Source organism: Macaca fascicularis, chromosome 8, assembly GCF_037993035.2.
Source record: "Macaca fascicularis isolate 582-1 chromosome 8, T2T-MFA8v1.1".
NCBI lineage: Eukaryota > Metazoa > Chordata > Mammalia > Primates > Cercopithecidae > Macaca > Macaca fascicularis.
Window position 1 is genome coordinate 117,504,734 of NC_088382.1, and position 23,648 is coordinate 117,528,381.

The following is a 23,648-nucleotide window of genomic DNA, read 5'->3' on the forward strand; positions in this document are numbered from 1 at the left end:
TCTTTGAAGGACTAAGCAGAGTCCTCCCTGAAGTAGGAAGCTGAAAGCTGCTGGATGTGGAAAGTTTGGCAAATGCAGGGGGCAGCTAGCTACTGGGAAAGTGTTCAGATCCTTTGTTGTGAAACTATGCTACTGGCCTTCCAAGTCTCTTCCTCAACTTCATATGACAGCCACAGAACTTGCCTGCATCTTTTGGCAATTAATCCTAGTATATCAGATTTTGGAACAGAACAGGACCTCAGAGATCACCTAACCCCCGCCCCCAAACCCTCAATTTTACAAACGAGGAAATGGAGGCCAAGAGAGGTTAAGTGACTTGTCAGGGCTCATGGAATTAACAAGTTGACACGATGTAGGGACCCAGATAGCTCCAGACCAGGACCCTGAAGAATGATTGTTGGAAAAGCCCAAGAAACCTTACAGGTTCTGCTATCAAAAATGAAAAAGCAAGATAACTGATCTAAAGGAAAAGTTTGGGAATGAAGACTGAGTGTTTCAAGTGTAAATTGATCTACTACTTAAGACATTTCCAGATATTCTTTGATTTTTTTTTTTTTAAAAAGAAAGCAAATAAGCATATAACAGTTAAGGAAAAAACTAGGCTAAGCATTACACTTAAAAAAAACCAAACTCTTAAAGCCATTTATGTTTTCATATTTAATAGTTTTCAATGTAATATCTTATATGCATAGTGATGACTATACCATTACACTGACCTCTAACTTGTGCCTTTCAGTAATCAAAAGCAGCTGATTTTAATGTGCTGCCACTTTAGTGTGAAGGAGCTTAAGGCTGCGTTTGTGTGCAATCAGGTTAAGATTGGCTCCAACAGGAGAAAAATCCATACATATGTTGCAAAGATCTTAAAAATGCCTGTATTCCCAACCTGATTACAACTTACATTTTTGCATGGTTTGTCAAAGCAGATCACTGAAATCAAATCAAGATGTAAAAAGGGATAAAGTGGCTTTCTTCTCCATTCTTCCATTAGTTGCCGTGACCTATTGAAGAAAGGAACTTTTCCCTCTCTCACCTGAGGCAAGGTGGGATACTCCCCTGGAAGTTACGCCAATTTTTATCAATCGGTGCTCAAGTTACAGAGCTAATTTTCTAATTTTCATTTCCTACATTTGTAAATATAAGTTACTTTATTACAGAATAATTTGCCATTTCGCTCAGCAATTATATTTAGCTTCCTTTTAATGAAACAGTAAACAAATTGATATAACTTTGAAAACCTATTTAAAGGTTATATAAAATTGATTTTATTAAACTGAAAATGTAGATACAAGAATTAGAGCTATAGCTAGTCTTTCCTAATAAGTAAAACTTGGTAAAACGTCAATAAGAATTAAATCAGTCTGTTACTGGTTTGTCAAAAAGAGAATATTAGCAGATGATACATAAGCATTTATTTTGGCATCATTTAAATTGCTGACAGTATCAAGTTATATTCGACTAAGACAGTATGTTGTTGTTAACATGAAAAATACAAATGAAATAAATATCATGGTTAACAGTCTAGCTGTTATCTAGAAAATTCTCAAGTCAGACTGTGGCTAGGTCAAAATAAAGAGTTTTGGAGAGGAGGGAAATGTGTTGCCTCTTTTACACACAAGCATGTTTGTTACAGGAGCATTTTCAGTTTAATTTTTGCTATTAATGTAAACCACAATTGGGGGACCACATTGCTGGAAGAGGAATGGGGGAGGGGCTAGTTATATAAACAATATACAACAAAGAAAGTCTTTATTTCCAATACCTGAATACATCAGGTTTGTTTTTAGGGAGAAGGTTGCAGGTTAAATGCTTTCAGCTATCCAAGAAGTGGCTTATTAGTTTTGTAAGAAAATATTTTCTTATATTTTGACTGAAAAATACCTAGTTTAAGTGAACAAAACCATCCTTGTTAGTGAAAAGCAGACCCACAAAAACTTTGTTTCAAAGATCCAGTAAGGAAAAGCAAAACTAATTCAAGAGGAAAAGCTGCTTTCCTAATAGTAGCTTCTGAATCTGGATCCAATAGTTCTCAAAGGTCGACTGGAGTCTTCGAGTCTTAAAAGTTTTGTCTTTCTCCATGGATCATAGACATTCCCTATGAGGCAGCATAACACGGATATAAACCTGTTTTAAGCAGTTATATATTCTCTTTCTGGGCTATGGTCATAAAGCTGAAAAGTTATGCACCCACAGAAAGAATGAAGGCAAGCAAAAGTTATGATTATTTTACAGAGCAGTTTTCCAAACACAACTTTCTTTTTTGCTCTTCTATTTTGAGCGAATGGCAATGTAGCATCCGCCCGTGATAAAATAAATGTAACCCAGTGATTACTGCTTTAGGGACAAGCACAGTGACAGGGCTCAGACCCGCACTTCAACTTACTGATTCTGTGTCGGCCAGCTCCTCAGCTATGTGCTCTTCCAATTTCTAAATGGGCCTAATCCTGTTATTACAGAATAATTACTGCAAATCAGCACAATTACTACAAAGATTTGAGTAAACACACACATACCAGTAGCTGTTTTCTACAAATTATTATCAAAACAAAGAGAAACGGCTAATTGTGGTAACATTAAGACAATGTTTATTCCTCCCAGTGTTTGGGCAAGTTTATTTTAAGTTGTCATCTTCAACTAGTAACGATGCAGATGATTTTACAGACTCCATAAACCTTTCTAATCTAAACTCTTCTCAACTGAAAGTTGGCCGCTTCCCTCAGAGCAACATCTGCAAAGGCCTGATTTCATAAGAACCCGCTTTTATGGTACATTTGCAGAAAAAGCCACCAAAACACATTTAGAAACCTCATTTTAGAAAGCTCATTACTAAGGTACTCTCCTAAGTTATGTTTAAGGTATTATGAAAGTAATAAAATATGCCCTTCATATTTTTCACAACTGAAGCATTTGTTTTTAAGTAAGTACAACAAAACTTTATCCCCTCACCAATATTATCGGATTTCCTTCAAAGATAAATACTTATTTTTGGAAGGGAGGGTGGTTAGGAAGCAGGAGAATTCAGAAAGCACACAGCACACAGTAGTGATTATATCGAGACCTACCTCCTGGACAGTGCCTCATTGCCATCTTGCATCTCCTGGATTCAGCAATGGTTGGACACGGTATTGTGTCTTTCGCTGGCTTTTTAACAATTTGCCGTGTTCTGGTTTCCAGACCCCATTTAAATCCACATGTGCGATTATTTCTGCTACAAGTTCCCCATTCGCTCCAATGACCAACTTCACATCCTTCTAGTAAAGATTTTTAGAAAAAGAAAAAAACACAAGCACATAAGTTAGTATCTATTTGCTTTACTGTCATCAAATTTACATAGCAGTGTTCCTTCACTGGCCCCACCTTGGGATATCAAAAATTAAGTGGTACAGTCTTGAAGACCTATACTCGCCTTTTGGGAACTTTAATTTTTTGAACCATAGAATACTTCTATCAAAAACAAATACCCCTTAAGTAATTCATAAGCTGTTACTTTCCATTTGTCTTAGTTCAGTTTTCAAAGGATGCTATTGGTCAGTTCTGTTTTTTCCTTCAACTTTTAAGTTCAGGAGTACATGTGCAGGATGTACAGGTTTGTTACATAGGTAAATGTGTGCCATGGTGGTTTGCTGCACAGATCAACCCATCACCCAGGTATTAAGCCCAGCATCCATTAGTTATTCTTCCTGATGCTCTCCCTCCCTGCATTGCCCCCATCCTGATAGGCCCTAGTGTGTGTTGTTTCCCACCATGTGCCTATGTGTTCCCATCATTCACATGTGAGAACGTGTGGTGTTTGGTTTTCTCTTCCTGCATTAGTTTGCTGAGCATAATGGCTTCCAATTCCAACCATGTCCCTGCAGAGGACTTGATCTCGTTCTTGTTTATGGCTGCACAGTATTAGATGGTATATATGTACCACATTTTCTTTATCCAGTCTATCAGTGATGAACATTTAGGTTGATCCCATGTCTTTGCTATTATGAATAGTTCTAATGATACTAAAATGTGTAATCTTTAAAGAGTCAACAGTTAAAACCTAAAGTAGAAGACACTATTTCCTACCATGACAGAAGACAACATTTTACAGGCTGGTTCTGAATGTGCCTCCACCAAACCCATAAATGTGTTTTAGTTTGGAAGCACTTGGTGAAAAAAATGGGGAGCTTGCTTTGTATTTTCTGGCTTTTTCTTTTCTTTCAGCAGGTGTCTGGAGACCACAGTTCTTATTCCCCATATTGGTGTACATTACTATAGTTTGAAAAGTAAACAAATGTGATCAATCATTTGAAAATGTATGTTTTTACTACATACGTAAAAGCCTTTAGCATCCCCTATGTTAAGTCCACATAGTGGAAAATAGGCTATCCCTCAACTCCCAGGGGAGGGAGAGGAGGAAATAAAAGGATAAGCATATACAAAGCTAGACCTCCTCATTAACTTCACCATTAAAACTCCTCTTCACACTAGTGGATGAAGGCTGAGGTCCAGAGTCTGCATAAAATTAATATTTCCATCTTCTAGACATCAGTGGGTATCATAGCTGCTTCTTAGACTTTTCAAAGACATTTAAGATTTTTTATTCAGAGAATGCATAAGACTCTATTTATAATATGCTTATAGTTAAGGATTTCAGCGTTTCCACTGAACATTTGTAATGTGTGTGTCCTGCCTCTCAAAAGAAAATTCAACATTCTGAATATGTTCTTCTAGTGACTTTCTTATTTTACTAGTGGTGCCTATATAAATGTGTTAATTCACACATAAGTAGAAACACAAATGCACATATTTCTTCAAAACCACTTATTTAAATGTCTTCTCTGCAAGCTCTCAAATACACAATTACAGACTATTTCAGCAATATTTTCATAGAAAAATTTCAAATTTTCTTCTAAGTCTCCATTTTAAGGGATGTAAAGTCTAATACATAGCTGTGTTGTATATCATATCAGATATATAACAGCAAATGAAATTCTGGGGAGGCAGCATGTCAATACATCCATGATTAGATTAAGAGATTCATCATAATGCAGCCACTGACAGATCTTTACCTTTCAATCAGTGGTATAAGAATGTCAAGGTATTTTACGAACACGCAGAAGATATAAAATTTATAAAATATGTTACTATTTTCACAGATAGAACATATATATCAAATTATGCATTCTAGGTGTATAAATTTGGTAATCATTTTAATGCATTTGTAACATATAATCAACAAAATATGGCACAAATAATTTCTTTTCAAGTTTTTTTTTTATTTTACACAAACAGCTAAACAAGCAGTTCTGTAATTCTACACATAGCAAAAGTAATAGAGTAGTTAGCTGATGTGGTAGTGCTTAAAACTTCTCTTCTGAACAAAATGTTTTTGTCTAACAGTTACTAATAATTTATTAAGAAATAAATGTATTACAGATGATTAAGAAAAAACTTTGTCAGCACTTAAGTAGATTAACGTAGCAAATGCACAACTAGCAAATTTTACAGCAAGATATGAGACTATCCAATTGTCATGATACTTAAAGTCAGCAAAGAACTTAATTTTCAGTTCTACTGAACAAGAGAACCAATTTGTTTCTTAGTTTAAATATATCTAGCATGCATATTTTTAAGAAACAGGTGTTAAAATAAAAGTTGCAGTTTGAGAGTCACATTAAAAACTACTCACCCACACATTCCATGGTTTCTTCTAATGGTGCAAAACCATCTGGACATTCATCAAAGCAACGGCCTCTATGCAAATAAAAGCCTACTTTGCACTTGGTACAAAAGTCTTTGCTAAAGCAAGAATCGCAGTTTTCTATTCTGCATCCTAAAAACAATTTTAAAGAGAAAAAAGAAAATTTCAGTCAAAGAAAGGTACTTGTTTTACAAACAAAACTTTTGTAAACTCATATGTTAGCCCATTTGAAATTCTCATCATCAGAGAAATACTGTTTAACTCATTTGTTTCCTAGAGCCATCTCATTCTAAATCATTCCCGTCTCTTCCAACAGCTTACTACATCAATAACCCAAGAGAGAATGCCAGCCCAGGGTCCCATGCGCCATGAGAACTTTCGGAAATGTTAGTAATCTCCAGATGGGATTAAAACAAAAAATTCAAAAGAAAACGAAAACACTCCCTCTGCAAATTACTTGCTGCCAGTATTGAAATCTGTCCTGCCCTCAAAAGGCCTCCAATGGGAACACTGTAATAAGCATTTGTGTATAGGAAATGAGTTAAGAATTTTAATTTTTAAAATGTTTTCAAATGCATGGTCTATTTTATAGGGCACTGGTCAACACTAGCACCTACATTCATCAGAGGGTGACCTGGGTGGGGCTGGGGGCGGGGTGGAAGTTTAGGTCATTTTGTTGAAAACCTACAATGTGTCAAAGGTTTTACACATATTTCCATTGAATCTTCACAATAATCCTACATGTGGACATTAGAAACTCCATTTGGCATATAAGAAACCTGGGACTAACAGAGTAGCAGCTGAATTGGTTCTGAAAGCCGCCAAAACCATCTGTCTTTTAAATCCATTCTCTTTCTCTCTATAGCTCACTCACTGAAGTCCGCTAGGAGTTTGTGAAACAGATGTGCTTTCAGGTCTGTTACATCTGGGTGTGAATACCAAGCTCTGCCCTTACCAGCTCTGTAACTTTAGATAACTATATGCCTCTCTGAGCTTCTATTTCCTCCTGTATTAAACAGGGGCATCACTGACCTTACAAAATTATTGTAAGGTTTTGTAATAATATATGTAAATTTACAGGCTCATAATAGGTAGTCTGCAGATAGAAGCCACAGTGAATTAGAAACATGTATTTTTCCACTAAACCACATACATTACAATAAGGTATAAAAAGCAGCAATAATTTATGAGCTTGTATTCTAGATCAGATTCCCTGATAGGCCAGTAACATCTGGGTCAGAAATCCTTGGCATGCACAGGTGAAAATAAATACACTCTCTTAACTACTCCTCAAGGAAAGGAGAGAAGTTTGGAGGACTGGTAAATTCCAAGGTCAAGTTTTCAACAGACTGTAGTACATTATTACTTGTAACAGTTTTAACTGATGCAATTGACAGCACGTAAAGTCCTATGAAAACTCTGTGACATCACATGTATTCATTTAACAAGCCTCCAGAACTATACTTCCTGCTTTAAGCATTCAGGAAGCTTTAAGACATATAGTTCCCATAAGCAAAGAGATAAAGGGGTAAAAAAACAACAACAACAACAAAAAAACGCAGCCAAGATGTTAAATCACTGAAGATTTCAGTGCTTTAAAGGCTACATTTAAAGGCTAAAAATAACTTTCATTAAAATAGATCACATAAGAAATGACTGTGTCTAGACCTATTAAAAATGGCAACTCTTTGCCTTTCAATTTTGAGTCTAAACAGGCTTCTGTGTATTAAATGACCAGTATGAAGCAGCTAATGCAACTTCTAAAATGTTACCAAATTTATAAACAGAACACCAAATATGTGTGGGTTAAAGTCCACATACAAATCTACACTACTGCTCCTTTGGTGGGGAGGGAAATGGTCAGCACAGAAGAACAGTTTATCACCCCATAAAAGGTTCATTTGTAGTCTTAAATGCTTTAACCTATATTTGAATAAAATCATGGTCCATAGCTAGTCAATAACCTCTTAATCATGGTCAAAATACATGACCATTATGTCCACAAATTGTTAGTTTTCTTGCTATATTTTTTTAAAAAACAAGCAGCCCTTCCTGCCGTAGTTATTTTCCAAGAAATAGTAATGAGCATTCCAAAGGATAAAACAGAACTAAAGGGTGAAGAGAAAAAAAAAAGAGCACTTATACTTAAAGAGCAAAAGAGGACTTTACACTTTGTAAATCAGCTATCATCTACAAGGTCTGACTTCTCTTTAAAATAAAGCCACACCAATAAGCTTTTTGGCCAAAAAGTTATAGCATTTGGAATTAATTTTACCAGGCCCTTTGCTGATCTTTACTGTTACTTGTAGCTCCCTTCCCTCATTTCATTCCATGCTCCTAATACCAGTTCATAGAATATGGAATTGCTGAAATACCTATCATTCTCTGTAAAGTCCCTGAGGACTTCTTCAGGTAAAAATCCTGTTGGATGAAAGCTTAATTATTTGTTCTTGAATTCAAGTAGAATATAAATATGGTATGTTCAAACTGTAGAAAATGATAACCATTTAAAAGTACAAGGTGAATTATAAGTAATGACCTGGAAAACCCATTGTTAAGTTAAAAAAAAGAGACAAGTTGGCTGGCCATGGTGGCTCACATCTGTAACTCCAACACTTTGGGAGGCCAAGGTGGATGGATCACTTGAGCTCAGGAGTTCAAGTTCAACCTAGGCAACATGGTAAAACCCCATCTCTAAGAAATCAGCTGGGTATGGTGGTGTGTGCCTGCAGTCCCAGCTACCTGGGGGGCTGAAGCAGGAGGATCACTTGAGCCTAGAAGGTCAAGGCTGCAGTGAGCTGTGTTTGTGCCACTGCACGGTAGCTTAGGCAACAAAGTAAGACCCTATCCCCGCCCCCCCAAAAAAAAGGTACGTTGCGAGATATATATAGTATAACACAAAACTACGTATGCGTGCATGTGTTCATCTGTATGAAGTAGCTCAGGGAAGTTAATTTAGGGAGGGGATAGAATTTTCAAGTATGTTAGAGTTATTTTTCTGACTCATATCCTTTAATTACACTTATGTAATTAGTATCATAGAAAGGGTTATTACAATATGTATTTGTGACCTACTTAAGTTTATTCAAAAAGTGCCACTCCATTAACATTGTAAAATTAAGCTCTTTTGATTTTAACAGGCAAGAATAAAGGCATCTATCCCATCTAAAACTTTTTCAGATTTGAGTGCATGAATTATACCCCTGATTTAATAATGTTGAACCTGCAATAACCTTCAACAAATACCTTCATTTAGCCATCTCTTGCCAGTATCCTTTGTTTTCACATGTTCAATAGTGTTGCTTTTCCTTCACTCAAATTTTAAGGGGAAAAAACTAAATAAAATATTGTCTGTGTAATAAAGCATTTTTTAAAAAGCTTTGATCAGTGCCAAGTCCTAGCACCTGAAGCTGTGCTGACCATCCTGGCCTCATTTGCTCTTTGCCACTACATAAAACCAACGCAGGCGGCCCATGCATTTGGCAGCCTGCACTGACAGAGCTCATCTGCTCACAAATACCTACGAACCCAATACTTTTTATTCTTTTATTTTTATTTATTTAGAGACAGACTTTCACTCTTGTTGCCCAGGCTGGAGTGCAATGGCACAATCTTGGCTCACTGCAATCTCCGCCTCCTGGGTTCAAGTGATTCTCCGGCCTCAGCCTCCAAGTTGCTGGGATTACAGACATGCACCACCACGCCCTGCTAATTTTGTATTTTTAGTAGAGACGGGGTTTCTCCATGTTGGTCAGGCTGGTCTCAAAGTCCCGACCTCAGGTGATCCGCCCGCCTCGGCCTCCCAAAGTGCTGGATTACAGGCGTGAGCCACCATGCCTGGCCAAACCCAATAGTTTTGAAAGCAAGCAGCACCACAAGCCACCTAATCCAGGAGGTCTCCTGCTTGACGTGCTTCACAGTCCTTGATGACCTTTCCTCAGCAGCTCCAGATCCAACCACAGCCCCCTGGCTCTGTTCAGCCATTTCTCCAGGAGGTAACTCTTCTGCTTTGTGGGGGTCGGAGGGAATTCCTGTGTAGTCTCATAGTCCTATATTTTCTCCACCGGCTTGTAGCCATTTCCCAAAAACTACTTAAGCATTTTATCCTTAATTGGGATTCATATCAACTCTATTAACTCATTTTTATATAAAAGTAAAACATTCTCATTATAAGTAAAAACTCAAAGCAGTACAGAAGGTTTACAGGAGAAAATAGAAATCCTTTTTCTCACCTGAATGGCACATCAGGCCTACTCCCCAGAAATAGCCACTGTATTAACGGTTTCTTCCATACACTTTAGAAAACCTCTATGTAAATCTTATAAATGAGTTAGTCACCATTGAAACACCAGTAGGATCATACAATAGATTGTTAAACCTTAGAAAACTGTATACTACATAATAGGTGTATTAAAATTTATTAAACATAGGCCTTTTCTATAAAAATATGGGCTTTAAGTCCTCGTTCAAATAAAAGATCCTAGTTTAGCCAACTTACATGCTTCTAAATTACAGTGCCTCCTCAAAAATGTAACCCACCAAATGAGGACTGCCAACATTGGTTTAAGTAAAATTACTGTCCAAGTGAAACTGCATCCAAATGCAGTCTGTTGGGGCTGCCATTTGGCAAGAAGGGCTTACCCCTGGCCAAGAAACAGAAAAATAGGCTGAATACCCTCTCTCCTATCCTCCCACAGTACCCTGTACAGGCTTTAATAAAACATTTTTCAAATTACACCATAGTCCAGCTTAACAGTTCATTCCCAGCATTCTCAAGGAACACAGTATGTGCCAGACCCTAAGAACCTAAACCCATTCCCTATCCTGGAGGTGCTAAGCCAGAGGGGTCCATGTGGCACTAACAGTGCACCACAATGTAACAGGAGATATAGAGTCATATCTTGGGTACATTAGAGACAGAAAAGGGACCCATTTCTGTCCTGCCATTCAAGTTTTTTTTTTTCAATCTGTGAATTCCCCATTCCTAACACAGTATAGGAAACATGGTGGAGTTTCAATGCTTGCTAAATAAATGAGCATGAATGTCATTTAAAGTTCAATTTCTATAATATTTGCATGCTTAGTGAGAGATTGACTGCACATGTACTATGTATTAAAAAGCCATAGTTGTTGTAAAGAACTGCAAATCATATGGAAGAATCAACAGTTAAACACCTGCAAACAATTATACTGGAGAATGTAACTATCAAAGGAAGGCGGGTGATGTGTGCTATGAGTCGGAACCTCAGATGAGCAAGTTTTAGGGAGACAAGGAGAAGCAGAGTCCTGGCAATGGTAGCTGCCCTCATGACGAGGCAATAGAGAAAATCCACATGGCAAGTTGACGGGCCCAGTGAGCAGTGGCTTGGAGGAAGAGGAGGTTAGGTGATGGGATGGTTATTTGGGTTTAGAGGCTGTGGGTGAGGATTATAAATTATTCATACTTTGAGTGGCTTTAAGTATTTAAGTAATAATTAGTATTAAAAATGAAGCTCGGTTCAAGATTAGGGGCTTGGTCTGACTAGCAGTGAGTAGTCCCTGTAGATTCTGGCCATGAGCATAGCATCACCATGTTTCCTCATTGAGACAGGTAACAGTCCCTAAGGGCCAACCATCCTGACAGGTACATAGAAGCACAGATGAGAAAACAGTCCTTACACCTCAGGATCTTCAGTCTACTGAGGGGAAAGCTCCACAGAAAGGCAATTAGGGAATAAAGTGACTACTCTAAGCTAGACGTATAGACAGAGTGAGCTGGGGAGTGAACATTTTCAGAAAGTTAACCTTCCTGAAAGCAGAAGAGAGTAGAGGTCAGGAAAACCACTGGGAGGCTCAACACTCTAAGAGGTAACAGTACCAGGGAGAGGAGTTATAATGAATCCATAAAAGTGACAAACCAAGTGGAAGAGAAGATGAAAAACTGAGAGAAGCCAAAGATCACACAACTATCCTCTCTTCCTTTGGTCTCAACAGTGCTCTTAGGGCACTCGGCAAATGGACAGAGTTCCTTTTGTTTCTCTTCCCAGCTAAATTAAGATGGCAAGAACCATCTCTTAATTGAATATCTCAGCATAGTCAATCAGATAAATGAGAAAAGTAAATCCTTAACAGCAGAGAAACATCAACCTTTGTTAAATCTAGCTGTCAAAATGTAATTATATATATAATGATCAATTATTGGAGAAAGGGAAGAAGTCAATAAAGTAGAGGGAACCTCAAATACCCCTAGGAATCTATGTTCTTATTTCTTCATGCCCATCAGGGTTGTGAATGTCAGATTGCCTTAGCACACCATGAAAATCCAATTGCTTGTTGCTCCAACTACTCTTACTTTAAACTAGCATCTCTGTTCAGAATGTGGCAGTCACTGACAACAATAGGGCATTTATTTAGTCCTCAAGTAGCAGATGCAAGGATCAAAGAACATCAAGCCAACCTCTAGAAATCTCTAGAGATTTCTATGCCTATTACGTGCTAAAATTTGAATAGAAATTAAAGGCACAGTTTGTTCCCAAAACACTCAAAATTAGACTTTTAGCAAATTTTCACATGGAAAGCACTAGACTATGGAACTTAATATAAGGTTTTTAAAATTAGTTTTAGTTTAAAAATCTAACAATTTCAAGTACTATTTAACATTTCTTCTCAAAATTTGCAATGGGGTTATAAATATTCCTAAGTTTTCAAAATCATGCATTTCTAATATGTACCATTGCAGTAATTCCATTAGACTATGTATTGATAAAAATTACCTAAAAGCTAAAATTACATTTTTTTGTAATACAGTCAAGTAACATGCAACTCATTAGAACTTCATTATATTTCAATCTAAATAAAAGATGGATCCAGAAGTTTCAGGACTAGATGTTTTATATTTACAATTAAACTATTTGAGTGATGACATAGAGAACCAGCGTTACTAAATTAACAGAAGATCAGAAGATCCAGGGTTAAAGTCTGTTTATAACCCAGTAGAATGAGTTTAAGTCAAGATTGCCTTAATTAGGATAGTTGGTATAGGATGAAATTCAACTATGTCAAATGCAGAACAGGACACTTAGAATTAAGAGCAAGGGGCGGGAATAAGAACTATGCTGAGAATATAGTGGCCACTCATAGTACAGTGGTTAGCAGATCTGAGGTTAGAGTCTTGGACCACTTACTATTGTGTGACTGTGGTCAAGTCAGTGAAGCTTTCTCTGTCTTAATGTCCTCATGTATTTTTTTTTTAAGAAAAGGTATTATCAGTCTCTATCTCACAGGCTTTTTGAGAGGATTCAGAGGCTTAATCAGTGCAAAGATCTCAGCATAGTACCTGCTGTGTAATTAGTTATCAAAAAGTGAGATTTTATGAGTATAAAAATTTATTACCATGCGATCCAGCAATCCCACTGCTGAGTATATATCCAAAAGAAGGGGAAATCAATATATCAGAGAGAGATCTGCACTTTCATACTTATTGCAGCACTATTTATAATAGCCAAGATATGGAATTAACCTGAGTACCCACCAATGAATGAAAGGATATTTTATGTATATACACACAGTAGAATGTTATTCAGTTATAAAACTAGAATGAAGTCCTGTCATTTCCCACTACATGGATGGAACTGGGGGACATTATATTAAGTGAAATAAGCCAGGCACAGAAAGACAAACATCAAATATTCTCATTTACCTGTGGAAACTAAAAAAAGTAGATCTCATGGAGATAGAGAGTAGAATGGTGGTTACCAGAGACTGGGAACGGAAGGGGATGAAGAGAACTTAGTCAAGGGCTACAAACATAGATGGAAGGAATAAGTTCTAGCATTCAATAGTACTGTAGGAAAAACTACAGTTAGTAATCATTTATTATACATTTCAAAATAGAAGAGAAGAACTGTAATGTTCCCAACACAAAAGATAACTGTTTGAGGTGATGGATATCCTAACTACTCTGATTTAATCATTTCATGTGGTATTCAGATATCAAAATATCACATGTACTCCTAAAAATAAGTGCAACTATTAAATATGAATAATAAAATAAATTTTAATCTAACAACTAGGACAAAAGAATTGCAGTCCAAGATGGCGAATGGAAGGAAGCTCAAATAGGATACTCCATATGGAAAAAAAGATATAATTTTAATAAACTGTATAGATGTAGTTATAATAAAATACATATATATGCACTACTCAAATAAAGGGCATTACCCACTGTCTAGAGTAAACTTAGTGACTTCACCCTTGTTTGGGTCACACAGCTTAACCAACTGATCACAATCATTTGTTGGGCACCTACATGGAAAATCACCTGCCTTGAACATTAGGAACCAGGAGTTAAGAAACCAAGATCTAAGGGCAATTTTGACCTGGGGTGGGGGGACAGATGGTAGAAATCACATTCTCTTTGTGCCTTACTCCCTTAACCATCAGATAAGAAGGCAGAAATACCTGACTTACCTATATCATACAATAAAATCCTGACCTAGGCTGTGATTTAAATCCTCAAGTTCCCATTAGGTACAATGAATTTCTATCTAGAAATTTACATGCTGTTCCTTTAGATAGCTATAGAGTTCTATCTTATATGCCATAGTATCTTTTATTTGAACTTCTGAGGATATATATGCTGTCAAAAAACATATCAGGAAAAAATATTTAACTTGAAATGTTGTAACAGTTCACTCTTTAAAAACTCCAAATTCACACTTTGCAATATGCTGCTAGTAGCTTCACTGTAATCTTTTAATGTTTAAATGTTATATCTTGCCCATCCACATAGAAAAAATATGAAGAAATATTGAGGCTTGTGTAAAATTATGTGGTCAAATAATGAACTCTGAAAATATTGGCTTTATTTCTCATATATTCAAGTGATGCATACTTGAAATCATTCTCAAAACAAATGAAATCAAAATAAACACATTTGCTAAGAATGTTAAAGCTTAAAGAGAATTTTTTTTCCCATGGTGGAGGTAGGAAACAGTGGGAGAAGGACAACTACCTCAAAATAAAATAGGAAAGGAATGTGATAGTAATTAAAAGTTTCAAAGATTGTAAACCAAATTAGTATCTCATATAAGATTTTAAATTCCTGCCACTATTAGAACTCTCATCTTGGTTACTTCTTGTGCTTTTCCTTTTTTGGTAACTTGTCACCCTTTTATATTAAGGTAGAACTAGAGCGGTTTAATCAACTTCAGACCTGCATCTTAGTTGGATTTTTCCAAATGTTGGAAAATGCAGATCTCTCCACCCAACTAAATGGAAAAGCATATGTAAGCTAATATATGTGTTGCCCTCCACTCAACCCTCATCCAAGGAAAACAAGAAGAATCTCTTAATCCCTTTACACTCTAAATAGGCTACAGCAAACTTTTCCTATAACGAGCCAGATAATAAATATTTTAGGCTTTGCAGACCATACGGTCTCTGTCTAAACAACTCATCTCTGTCGTTACACAAAATGAAGCCATAGACAATATGTAAATGATTCAACATGGCTGTTTTCCAATGAAACTTTATGAACATTGACATTTAAAAGTTAGTATCATTTTCATGTGTCACAAAATATTGTTCTTTTGTCTTAAAATCTCAATGACTTAAAAATCTAAAAGCTATTCTTGGCTTAAGGGCCCTACTGAAAAGATAGCAGTCCAAATTTTGCCCCTGGGTCATAGTTTGCTAACCCTTAGGCTAGAAAATTACTGAAATCCCTGGGGTACCTTGATAAAAAAAGGAAAAAAAATAAAGAGTTTTATTTTGAAAACACCAAATGGTAGCATTTAAGCTTGGGGAGGCATAGTGATTGATGTCTTCCATATACCATCTGGCTGTGGGCATAAGACAAATATCAGATGAGCATAAGGATGCTGGAATTCAGTTATCTTGACATGGGAATACTTTTATTTCAATATTTTTAATTTTATTCACACTGTATTGATAAATCAAGAATGACAACTCCTGATCAGTTGTCAGTGGGTCAATATTCCATTCTATTTTAATAAGTTTCTAATTTTTTTCTTGCTGTGGCACTGACTTTTGAACGAAGTTGCTGGTTGGAAAGAAAGGAAGAGAGAAGAACTTTACAAAGCCATGTGTTTGGGCTGCAACTAGCTTGACATTTATGTCCAGTCCTATAGTTTATGTCCAGTCCTATAGTCCAGTATAGCAAGATATTTTAATTGCTCTGTTTGTGAGCATGGCTTTGTCATGTATGCCAATTCAGTTTGATGATAAAAGTAGATACAGTCTTGGTTGTACCATGCAGTGGCAGGCAACCCTTGGGCCAGTTAGTGGACTTAACAGAACGCCTGTTATCTGCTCTGTAAATGAGGATATTAACTGCCTCGCAGGATTTCCAGATGTGATTTAAAAGATGCAGGTCAAAGTGTTTTTAAAACTAAAGCATTAGGCATATGCTTTATTTATGTAAAAACAGCACAAGGTGGCATCCGCCTTGGAAATGTAATAATAGAATGATGTTGCCAAACTTGGGTCTATATTGAAATAATAGGCTCACTTACAAGGACTACCAAATCCACAAGAAACAAACGTAAGTTTGAAAAATACAATTACCTCTATTAAATGGAAAGTCAGGACTTTTACTTTCCAACCATTAGGACTGTTACTAAAAACAAAAGTAAAATCTTTTGTAAAGAGTATCGAAAATGATATAGCCATCTTTCTCACAGAGAGAAAAATGTTTATTCTAGCTTTTAGAATATCTATTTGATATAATCTATCTTCCAGGACAAATTAGGAGAAAAGAGTGCCCTTTGAGTTTTCCATAAAGGGTAATGGAATAGAAATAAAACAGGGTCTACATCTCACAACAGGCAGCTACTGCATTGCAACTGTGGACAAGTACATTAAACAGTGCACTGTGCAGGTGAATAACCATTACTGAAGTTGTTAATATCATCCCTGATCTGGCCTACTGAAATCTTTGATGGTTTATCCATACAGGTGCTACAGATCACAATGACAAAATTAAGATTGCTTTATTGCAGCTACAAAAGGAACACTGTGATCTTGCAAAAACACACATTTTTCATGTCATTTCCCTACTTTAAAATGCTTCAATGGCTCACTTTCACGTGCAGAATCAAGTACAAACCCTTGATTTTAAAACACAAGATCTTTCTTGCTAGGCATGTCTATCTACCTTCCTAGCCTCATCTCCACATGTACCTTTCACCTTAGCCATGTTCAATTACATGTGTGAAGTTTCTTGAAAACATCCCCTGCCCTCCCAGCATCCAGCTACCTATGATAGTTCTTCCCTCATGGTTTTACCAACTCTGTCCATCATAATCCCCCTATTAAATGTAGAAAACAGAGCCTGTCTTATGCTAGTCTATATTCTTAGGTCCCAGCATGGGGGCCTGGCATGGTAGATGTATCTGCTGAATGATTAACAAATTTAATGCTAAATATCTATCAGTTTAGAATAAACACAGTCTTTTTTTTTTTTTTTTTTTTTTTTTTTTTGGAGACAGAGTCTCTCTGTCACCCAGGATGGAGTGCAGTGGTACAATCTCAGCTTACTGCAACCTCTGCCTCCCAGGTTGAAGTGACACTCATGCCTCAGCCTCCCAAGTAGCTGCGATAACGGGTGCCTGCCACCATGTCTAGCTAATTTTTTTCCTTTTTGTAGAGATGGAGTTTCATCACTTTGGCCAGGCAGTTCTCGAACTCCTGACCTCCAGTGATCCACCCTCCTTGACCTCCCAAAGTGCTAGGATTATAGATGTGAGCCAGTGTGCCCAGGCCATTTTTTATATTTTAGTGTAATAGCATAATATTGTAACAAACAAAAATATTTCAGATTATACAGAGGTACATTTTCAAATTAGGCACCAAATTACTAAATATCTTATTAAAGTTTTTATGTCTCATGTTTTGTCTTTAAGAAACAAAGGTATGCACAGTCCTTAACCATAAGCCAAGCAGAAATAAGAGTGGGAGGGAGAGACTGAACAATAAACTAGACTTAAAATACACAGAAAGTCATAACATGACCAATACTGTAAAAAGAAACTGCCAACATCAGATACTAATCCTTTACTGAGATGTTTCCATAGACCCAAGTTACTAGGATGCTATTATTCCAGAGTGTGTTACATACTTTGTCTAAGCTTACAGAGCTAGTTACTGTCGGAGCTCAAATCGGAGCCCACCATTTCTTCCAATCCAGTGTTCTTTTAGAGACAAGATTTACCATAAACTGATTTCTCCTTTTAGAAGATAAAATTGAATGTTTTGATATTTTTAATGGGATTTGAAACACTTAAACTGACCATTTGCTTAAGAAAGAACTAGGCAACAAAATTCAGATTTTTCTAATACTTTCATTTATAACTGCATAACAATTTTGTCTGTATTACATCATTTAAGGTACAGTTGACCCTTGCACAATGCAGGTTTGACCTACATGGGTCCACTTTATGAAAGAAAAAATAAATTGACAAATGTTTTGTTTTATCCCAGTCATAGGTACATCCAAATATAGCCAGTTGTCTTGCAAAGATGGATTTTCTTCAGAAGAAAGCATAAAAGACCTGAGAGACTCAGCATGTAAGAGTATCCAACTATCTTCTAATAAGCGGATAGTAGGGTGTCCACCTCACCAAGTGATGTCCAGTGTATTAACCAGCCGGTAGCACCTCCTGCATAGTGATGTAAAGCCACTTCAGGGCAATGAGCTTTCTCCAGCTGGCAGGACCCTGTTAACCCATGGAGTGCCTTCTGCAGACTGGGCTGTAGGCAAGGTCCCTTTCAATTTGGGAAAGAAACCAGCACAAAAGAATGCTGAAAGTGTACCACTTCAAAGTGAAGACCTACCTCTCCCACCTTCTGCCAAAGGGGAACAAATCCTAACCCTATCCAATGATGTATTTCTTTTTTATGATAGGCAGTTGAACAGGGACCAAATGATGCATTTTTTATTTTGTTTTCTCCAAGAGAAGCTGCATGGTTTAATTAAAGAAACATGGGCATTAGAGTTAGAGAGAATCCTAGATCCTATTCTTAGCTCTCCATACTTGTGTGTCCTTGGGGTAGGTTTGCAAAACTCTCTGAGCTTGTCAGATTCAGGTTTAACCATATATTAGCATCCTGGTAAGCATTTAAAGCATAATAAATATTCCTGGTAATATCTGCACCTGTGATCAGTAGTTGTGATCAGTATTAATAGGATCGTCAGATGTGACAGGATAGCAAGGAGATACTAGATCCTAAGTGGCTTGTATCTAAAACAGACTCAGGTACCCGACTCTCCAATGCACATCCCTACACAAGTCAACATTTCTAAACCTGAACTCCTTTTGCTATCTATCAATCAAAACCAAAATCAATAATATCCAATAATACCAATAAATCAATAATATCTAATAATCCAATAATAATAATATCCAATAAACCAGTATTTGTACAATTCTTTAAAGCAGAAACCTGATTGGGCATGGTAGCTTACACCTGCAATCCAGCACTTTGGGAGGCCAAAGCAGGCAGATCACCCCAGGTCAGGAGTTTGAGACCAGCCTGGCCAACATAGTGAAACCCCCTCTCTAATAAAAATACAAAAATTAGCCAGGCGTGGTGGCAGGCATCTGTAATCCCAGCTACTTGGGAGACTGAGGCGGGAGAATTGCTTGAACCCAGAGGGTGGAGATTGCAGTGAGCCAAGATCGTGCCATTGCACTCCAGCCTGGGCGACTAGAGTGAGACTCTGTCTAAAAAAATACAATACAATACAGTACAATACAATACAATACAATAAGCAGAAACCTGTGAGTCATTGAGGTCTCTTCCCTCTCTGTTACCCTTGTGTCCAGTGAACCACCTTCTGCTGGTTCTATCTTCTAATCTCTTGAATCTGTCTCTTCTTCCCTACCTCAAGTACCACTGCCTTAGCTGAAGTCCTCGTTTCTGGCCTGGGATTAGAGCAACAGCTTCCTAATCGGTCTCTGTGCCTCCTCTCTGGCTCTGCTCAACCTATTTCCTCTGCTGACAACAGACGATATTCTACAACAAGGGCATTATATGTCTTCCCAGCTTACAAATCCTCCATCCTCAGCTTCCAAGATTTCATTTCTCACACTTTGCATTCCAAAGCTCAAGTAACTCTCTGCTATGAGTACCCTTTACCCTCTTGCTGTTACTCACCCTACTCCTCCTTCAAGACAGTTTTATAACACATTCTCTGGGAAATCTGAAGACTCACCCATCTCCAAGGGCAAGTCACTGATGCCCCATGGGTTCCCTGAGCAGCCGATGTGTCACCCTCACAGTTCTTAGCACATTCAATTCCCTTCCATTTTGTTTTTTATAAAAACACACATTGGCCCTGCCTAGTATATAAGCAGTAAATGTTTGCTCAATGTGTACGCTATATTAAGCAGCCTAAGACATCCCCTAAATTATAGTCTTCCCCTCTCTTTCCTCAGCAGATAAATACCTACTAATACTGTTGGGAAAACCATGCAAGTGGCTGTTTTCATCAGGCTTCCTTAATTCTACCACTGCCTGTATTCCAAAATTAAAGAATATTATAGGCTTCTAAAATGTAGTCCTTATCCATGTGCTGGTTTCATAAAGATTAAACTAAAGTAAAATAACTCTAACACATTATTTAGAACATTTCTGGTTTAAGTGTAATCAGAATACAGTCCCTGAATTTGAATCCTATTACCTTTAGTTGGTCAACATTAATCACTCATCTCCAGGTCATCTATCAGGTCTTGTCACTGGTCCTTTCACCCCTCATGCTCATGCATTTCCTCTAAACCTAGGATGCCCCTAACTCTTCACAGCCTCACCACCCAGGTTAGATGGTGAAGGAAGGGAAGGATACAGCTGAGCCCCACAATTTTTCATGCCTGTTCTAACCTAACCACTAACTTGTCCCTTCCGTGATCCCTTCTATAACTGTGCAACACACTGACCCCACTGGCCGATTGGGCTTCAGCATCACTTTATGTAATGATGTTATCTAATACTGTTGTCTAATTCTGTATCAGTTTCATATGCAACCTGATGGTCTCCAACCTAATGGTCCAAGTATCTTCCAAATAAAGACATTTGTTATTTTTATTTCTCATGTAATCCCAAACATACTGGGGTTCCATCAATATATTTGGAGGTCTGCATCTTTATAGATCTTCAAACACATTATATAGAATTTATGGTACTTAGAGTAATTATATGTGTGTCCACAGTTGTCCAGATTTGACTAAAGACATTTCAAAGACATTTATGTTAATTCTAAATACCTAGACTTTTTTTTATCCCCAAATGCATCATTAAATTACATTATTCAAGAATGACAGGCCGGGTGAAGTGGCTCATGACTGTAATCCTAGCACTTTCGGAGGCCAAGATCGGTGGTTTTCCTGAGCTCAGGAGTTTGAGGCCCGCCTGGGCCACGGGCAAAACTTCATCTCCACTAAAAATACAAAAAATTAGCCAGGAGTGGTGGCGCACGCCTGTAGTCCCAGCTACTCGGGGGGGGCTGAGGCACAAGAATTGCTTGAACCCAGGAGGTAGAGGTTACAGTGAGCTGAGATCATACCACTGCACTTCAGCCTGGGAGACAAAAAAAAAAAAAGAAAGAAAACAGGTGTTTCTAAAGGCACTCAAACTTGATGACATGTAGTAATTCTTTAAAAACACCTAAATAGTGATCTTGGAGTTCACAAATTAAAAGATGATTATATTTAACTTTGGATTTTCTTATATGTTAAAAATGACTAGTTTTTAAAACCTGTGTCATTTTATTTCAAAAGCAAAATGCAGCAGCTCACACCCGTGATCTCAGCTACCTGAGAGGCTGAAGTGGGAGGACTGTTTCAGGCCAGGAGTTAGAAACCGGCCAACATGGCAAGACCTCATCTCTAAAAATATTTAAATAAATAACAGCCAGGCATCTCTAAAAATATATTTTTTAAAAAATTAGCTGGCTATGGTGGTGCATGCCTGTAGTCTTAGCTACTGGGGAGGCTGTAGGGGGAGGATCCCTTCAGCACAGAAGGGATTGAGGCTTCAGTGAGCTATGACTGTGCAACAACAACAAAAACAACAAAAAGGAAGGAAAGAAAGAAAAACAGGAAACAAAACGTAGTGTTCTCTTAGCCTAAATACCTATTTCACAAAATGTCAAAACAAGGATAGAATCATAAAACGTAGCAGAAATAGTTGAAATGTAGCAAATTCATGGATCCAGAATTATAAAAGAAGTCATTTCCGTATTTGTTTACAGATGATTTTTCAAAATACTACTTCTGGCAAAAGTATATTGTTTTCTTATACATAAATTTGGAGGTTAAAAAAAGTTGACTGCTCCTTTTTCCTTAATTTCAGCATATTTCTGATACCTTCCTGGTACTTGACATAAAAGAATCCCTAACCTTGATTGACAGGAGGTAGATACTTCATAAATTGCTGAATAAATGTTTTCCAAGGCTAATTTCCTCACCTATGTTTTAGACTCTATCCTCTTCTGTCCCTTCAGTGATCTTGTTTCTTCATTTTTTTTTTTGTCTATCCTCCTCAGCTGGCTCTTTCCTAGTTATGTCTCCTGTCACTCACAGACACACACACACACTCACACACACACACCCCAACTTCCCCATCTGTGTAAGCCTTCCAGTGATCAGATACTCTTTTTAAATATACTTAGAGGAAGAAGAGAACGAGTGGTATAATCACTGGCTGCTTTCCTATGACTCCATGTGCTCCCCAAAACCATAGCAATCAGGATAGTGCCCCAACAAAAACAATGAAATGGCTCACATGAAGGTCAGCACTCTATTGTTTAAACAGTGCAACGTTAACATTGACCACTTTCTTCTTTTCAAGTCTTCCCACTTCTGCTTCTGGGACATCATCCTCTCTGTTTTCCTAGTGACTTGGTCATAGCCTCCTCCCCTGGCTTTTCTTTGCTTTCTGTTCAATGTCAATATTAATATACTGTATTTTTTAGGTATTATACTGTTTGGACATTTGAGTTGTTTCCAAGCTGTAATTAGAATAAATAGTGTTGCCATGAATAATGTTTTATATGTGTTTTGTTTACAAGTCAAGATAGTAGTTATGCCAAAGGAGAAGACAGTAAGTGAATGGGAAGTTAGTGAGTGGGTAGTACTAACATTCTTTCTTGACATCAGTGGGAGTTAAATGTATCTATTTTGTAATAGTTCATTAAACACTCCATTTATTATTTGTGAATTTATTTCTGCATGATACATCAAAAAGTTTATTTTTTAATAACTAAAAACATGACAGTTGTGCAAATAGAAAAAAAGGGGGGCAGTGACTCTGGTAAACATCCTACAATGCCAATATTTAAGTGACAAATACATGTTCAGCTTCATTTGTATCAAAGAAAAAGCATACTAAGAAAAAAATGCAGTTTTATCCTTGTTATTAATAACCAGAGAGATGCAAGCGAAAATGTCCACTGTTAGTGAAGATGTAAACTGATACAACTTTTCTAGAAATTCATTTGTCAATATATATCTTTAAAACATGTATTATGTTTAAACGTTCATCTTATAAAAATAAACCAGGCAAATGTGTAAAAATGTGTATGAGAGAGCAAGAATTTATGTATAAGGATATTTTTCACAGAACTGCTTATAATTATGAAAAATTAAAACCAAAATTTCAATAGGCAATTAACTAAATGTAATCATTCAGTAGAATATTTGCAGCCATATTTAATGGCATGAAAATATATTCATAATTCATTAAAACAAGTTACAAAACACAATGACACATTTGTAAGGTGAGGAAAACAACAAATACTCATAGAAACAAAAATGTCAAGAACAGAAGATGAAACGGTTTTTGTTATCTTTTGTTAACTATTGTTATCTCTTGTTAACTGTTGTTATCTTTGAGAGACGTGTTTGCTTTTGCGTTTTTTAGGCCTAGGTACTCTTCTAAGCTTTCTGCAAGGACTATGTAGAACAATTTAAAA

The 23,648-nt window shown here is 37.0% G+C and overlaps 1 protein-coding gene across 4 annotated transcripts in view; it reads right to left on the bottom strand.

Annotated features, from left to right (window-relative positions):
• Positions 1-23,648, bottom strand: part of RSPO2 (R-spondin 2) — a 169,775-nt gene that overhangs the window by 56,480 nt on the left and 89,647 nt on the right. For 2 of the 4 annotated variants that reach the window (XM_005563925.4, XM_074000051.1), the window contains 2 exons: positions 5,666-5,809; positions 3,063-3,248 (listed from right to left, as the gene is read on the bottom strand). In XM_005563925.4, the coding sequence (XP_005563982.1) occupies positions 3,063-3,248; positions 5,666-5,809 (330 nt within the window). Of the gene's footprint in view, positions 1-3,062; positions 3,252-5,665; positions 5,810-23,648 lie in introns of all 4 variants that reach the window. The other 2 variants (XM_005563924.4, XM_045398592.2) reach the window with 1 other exon arrangement.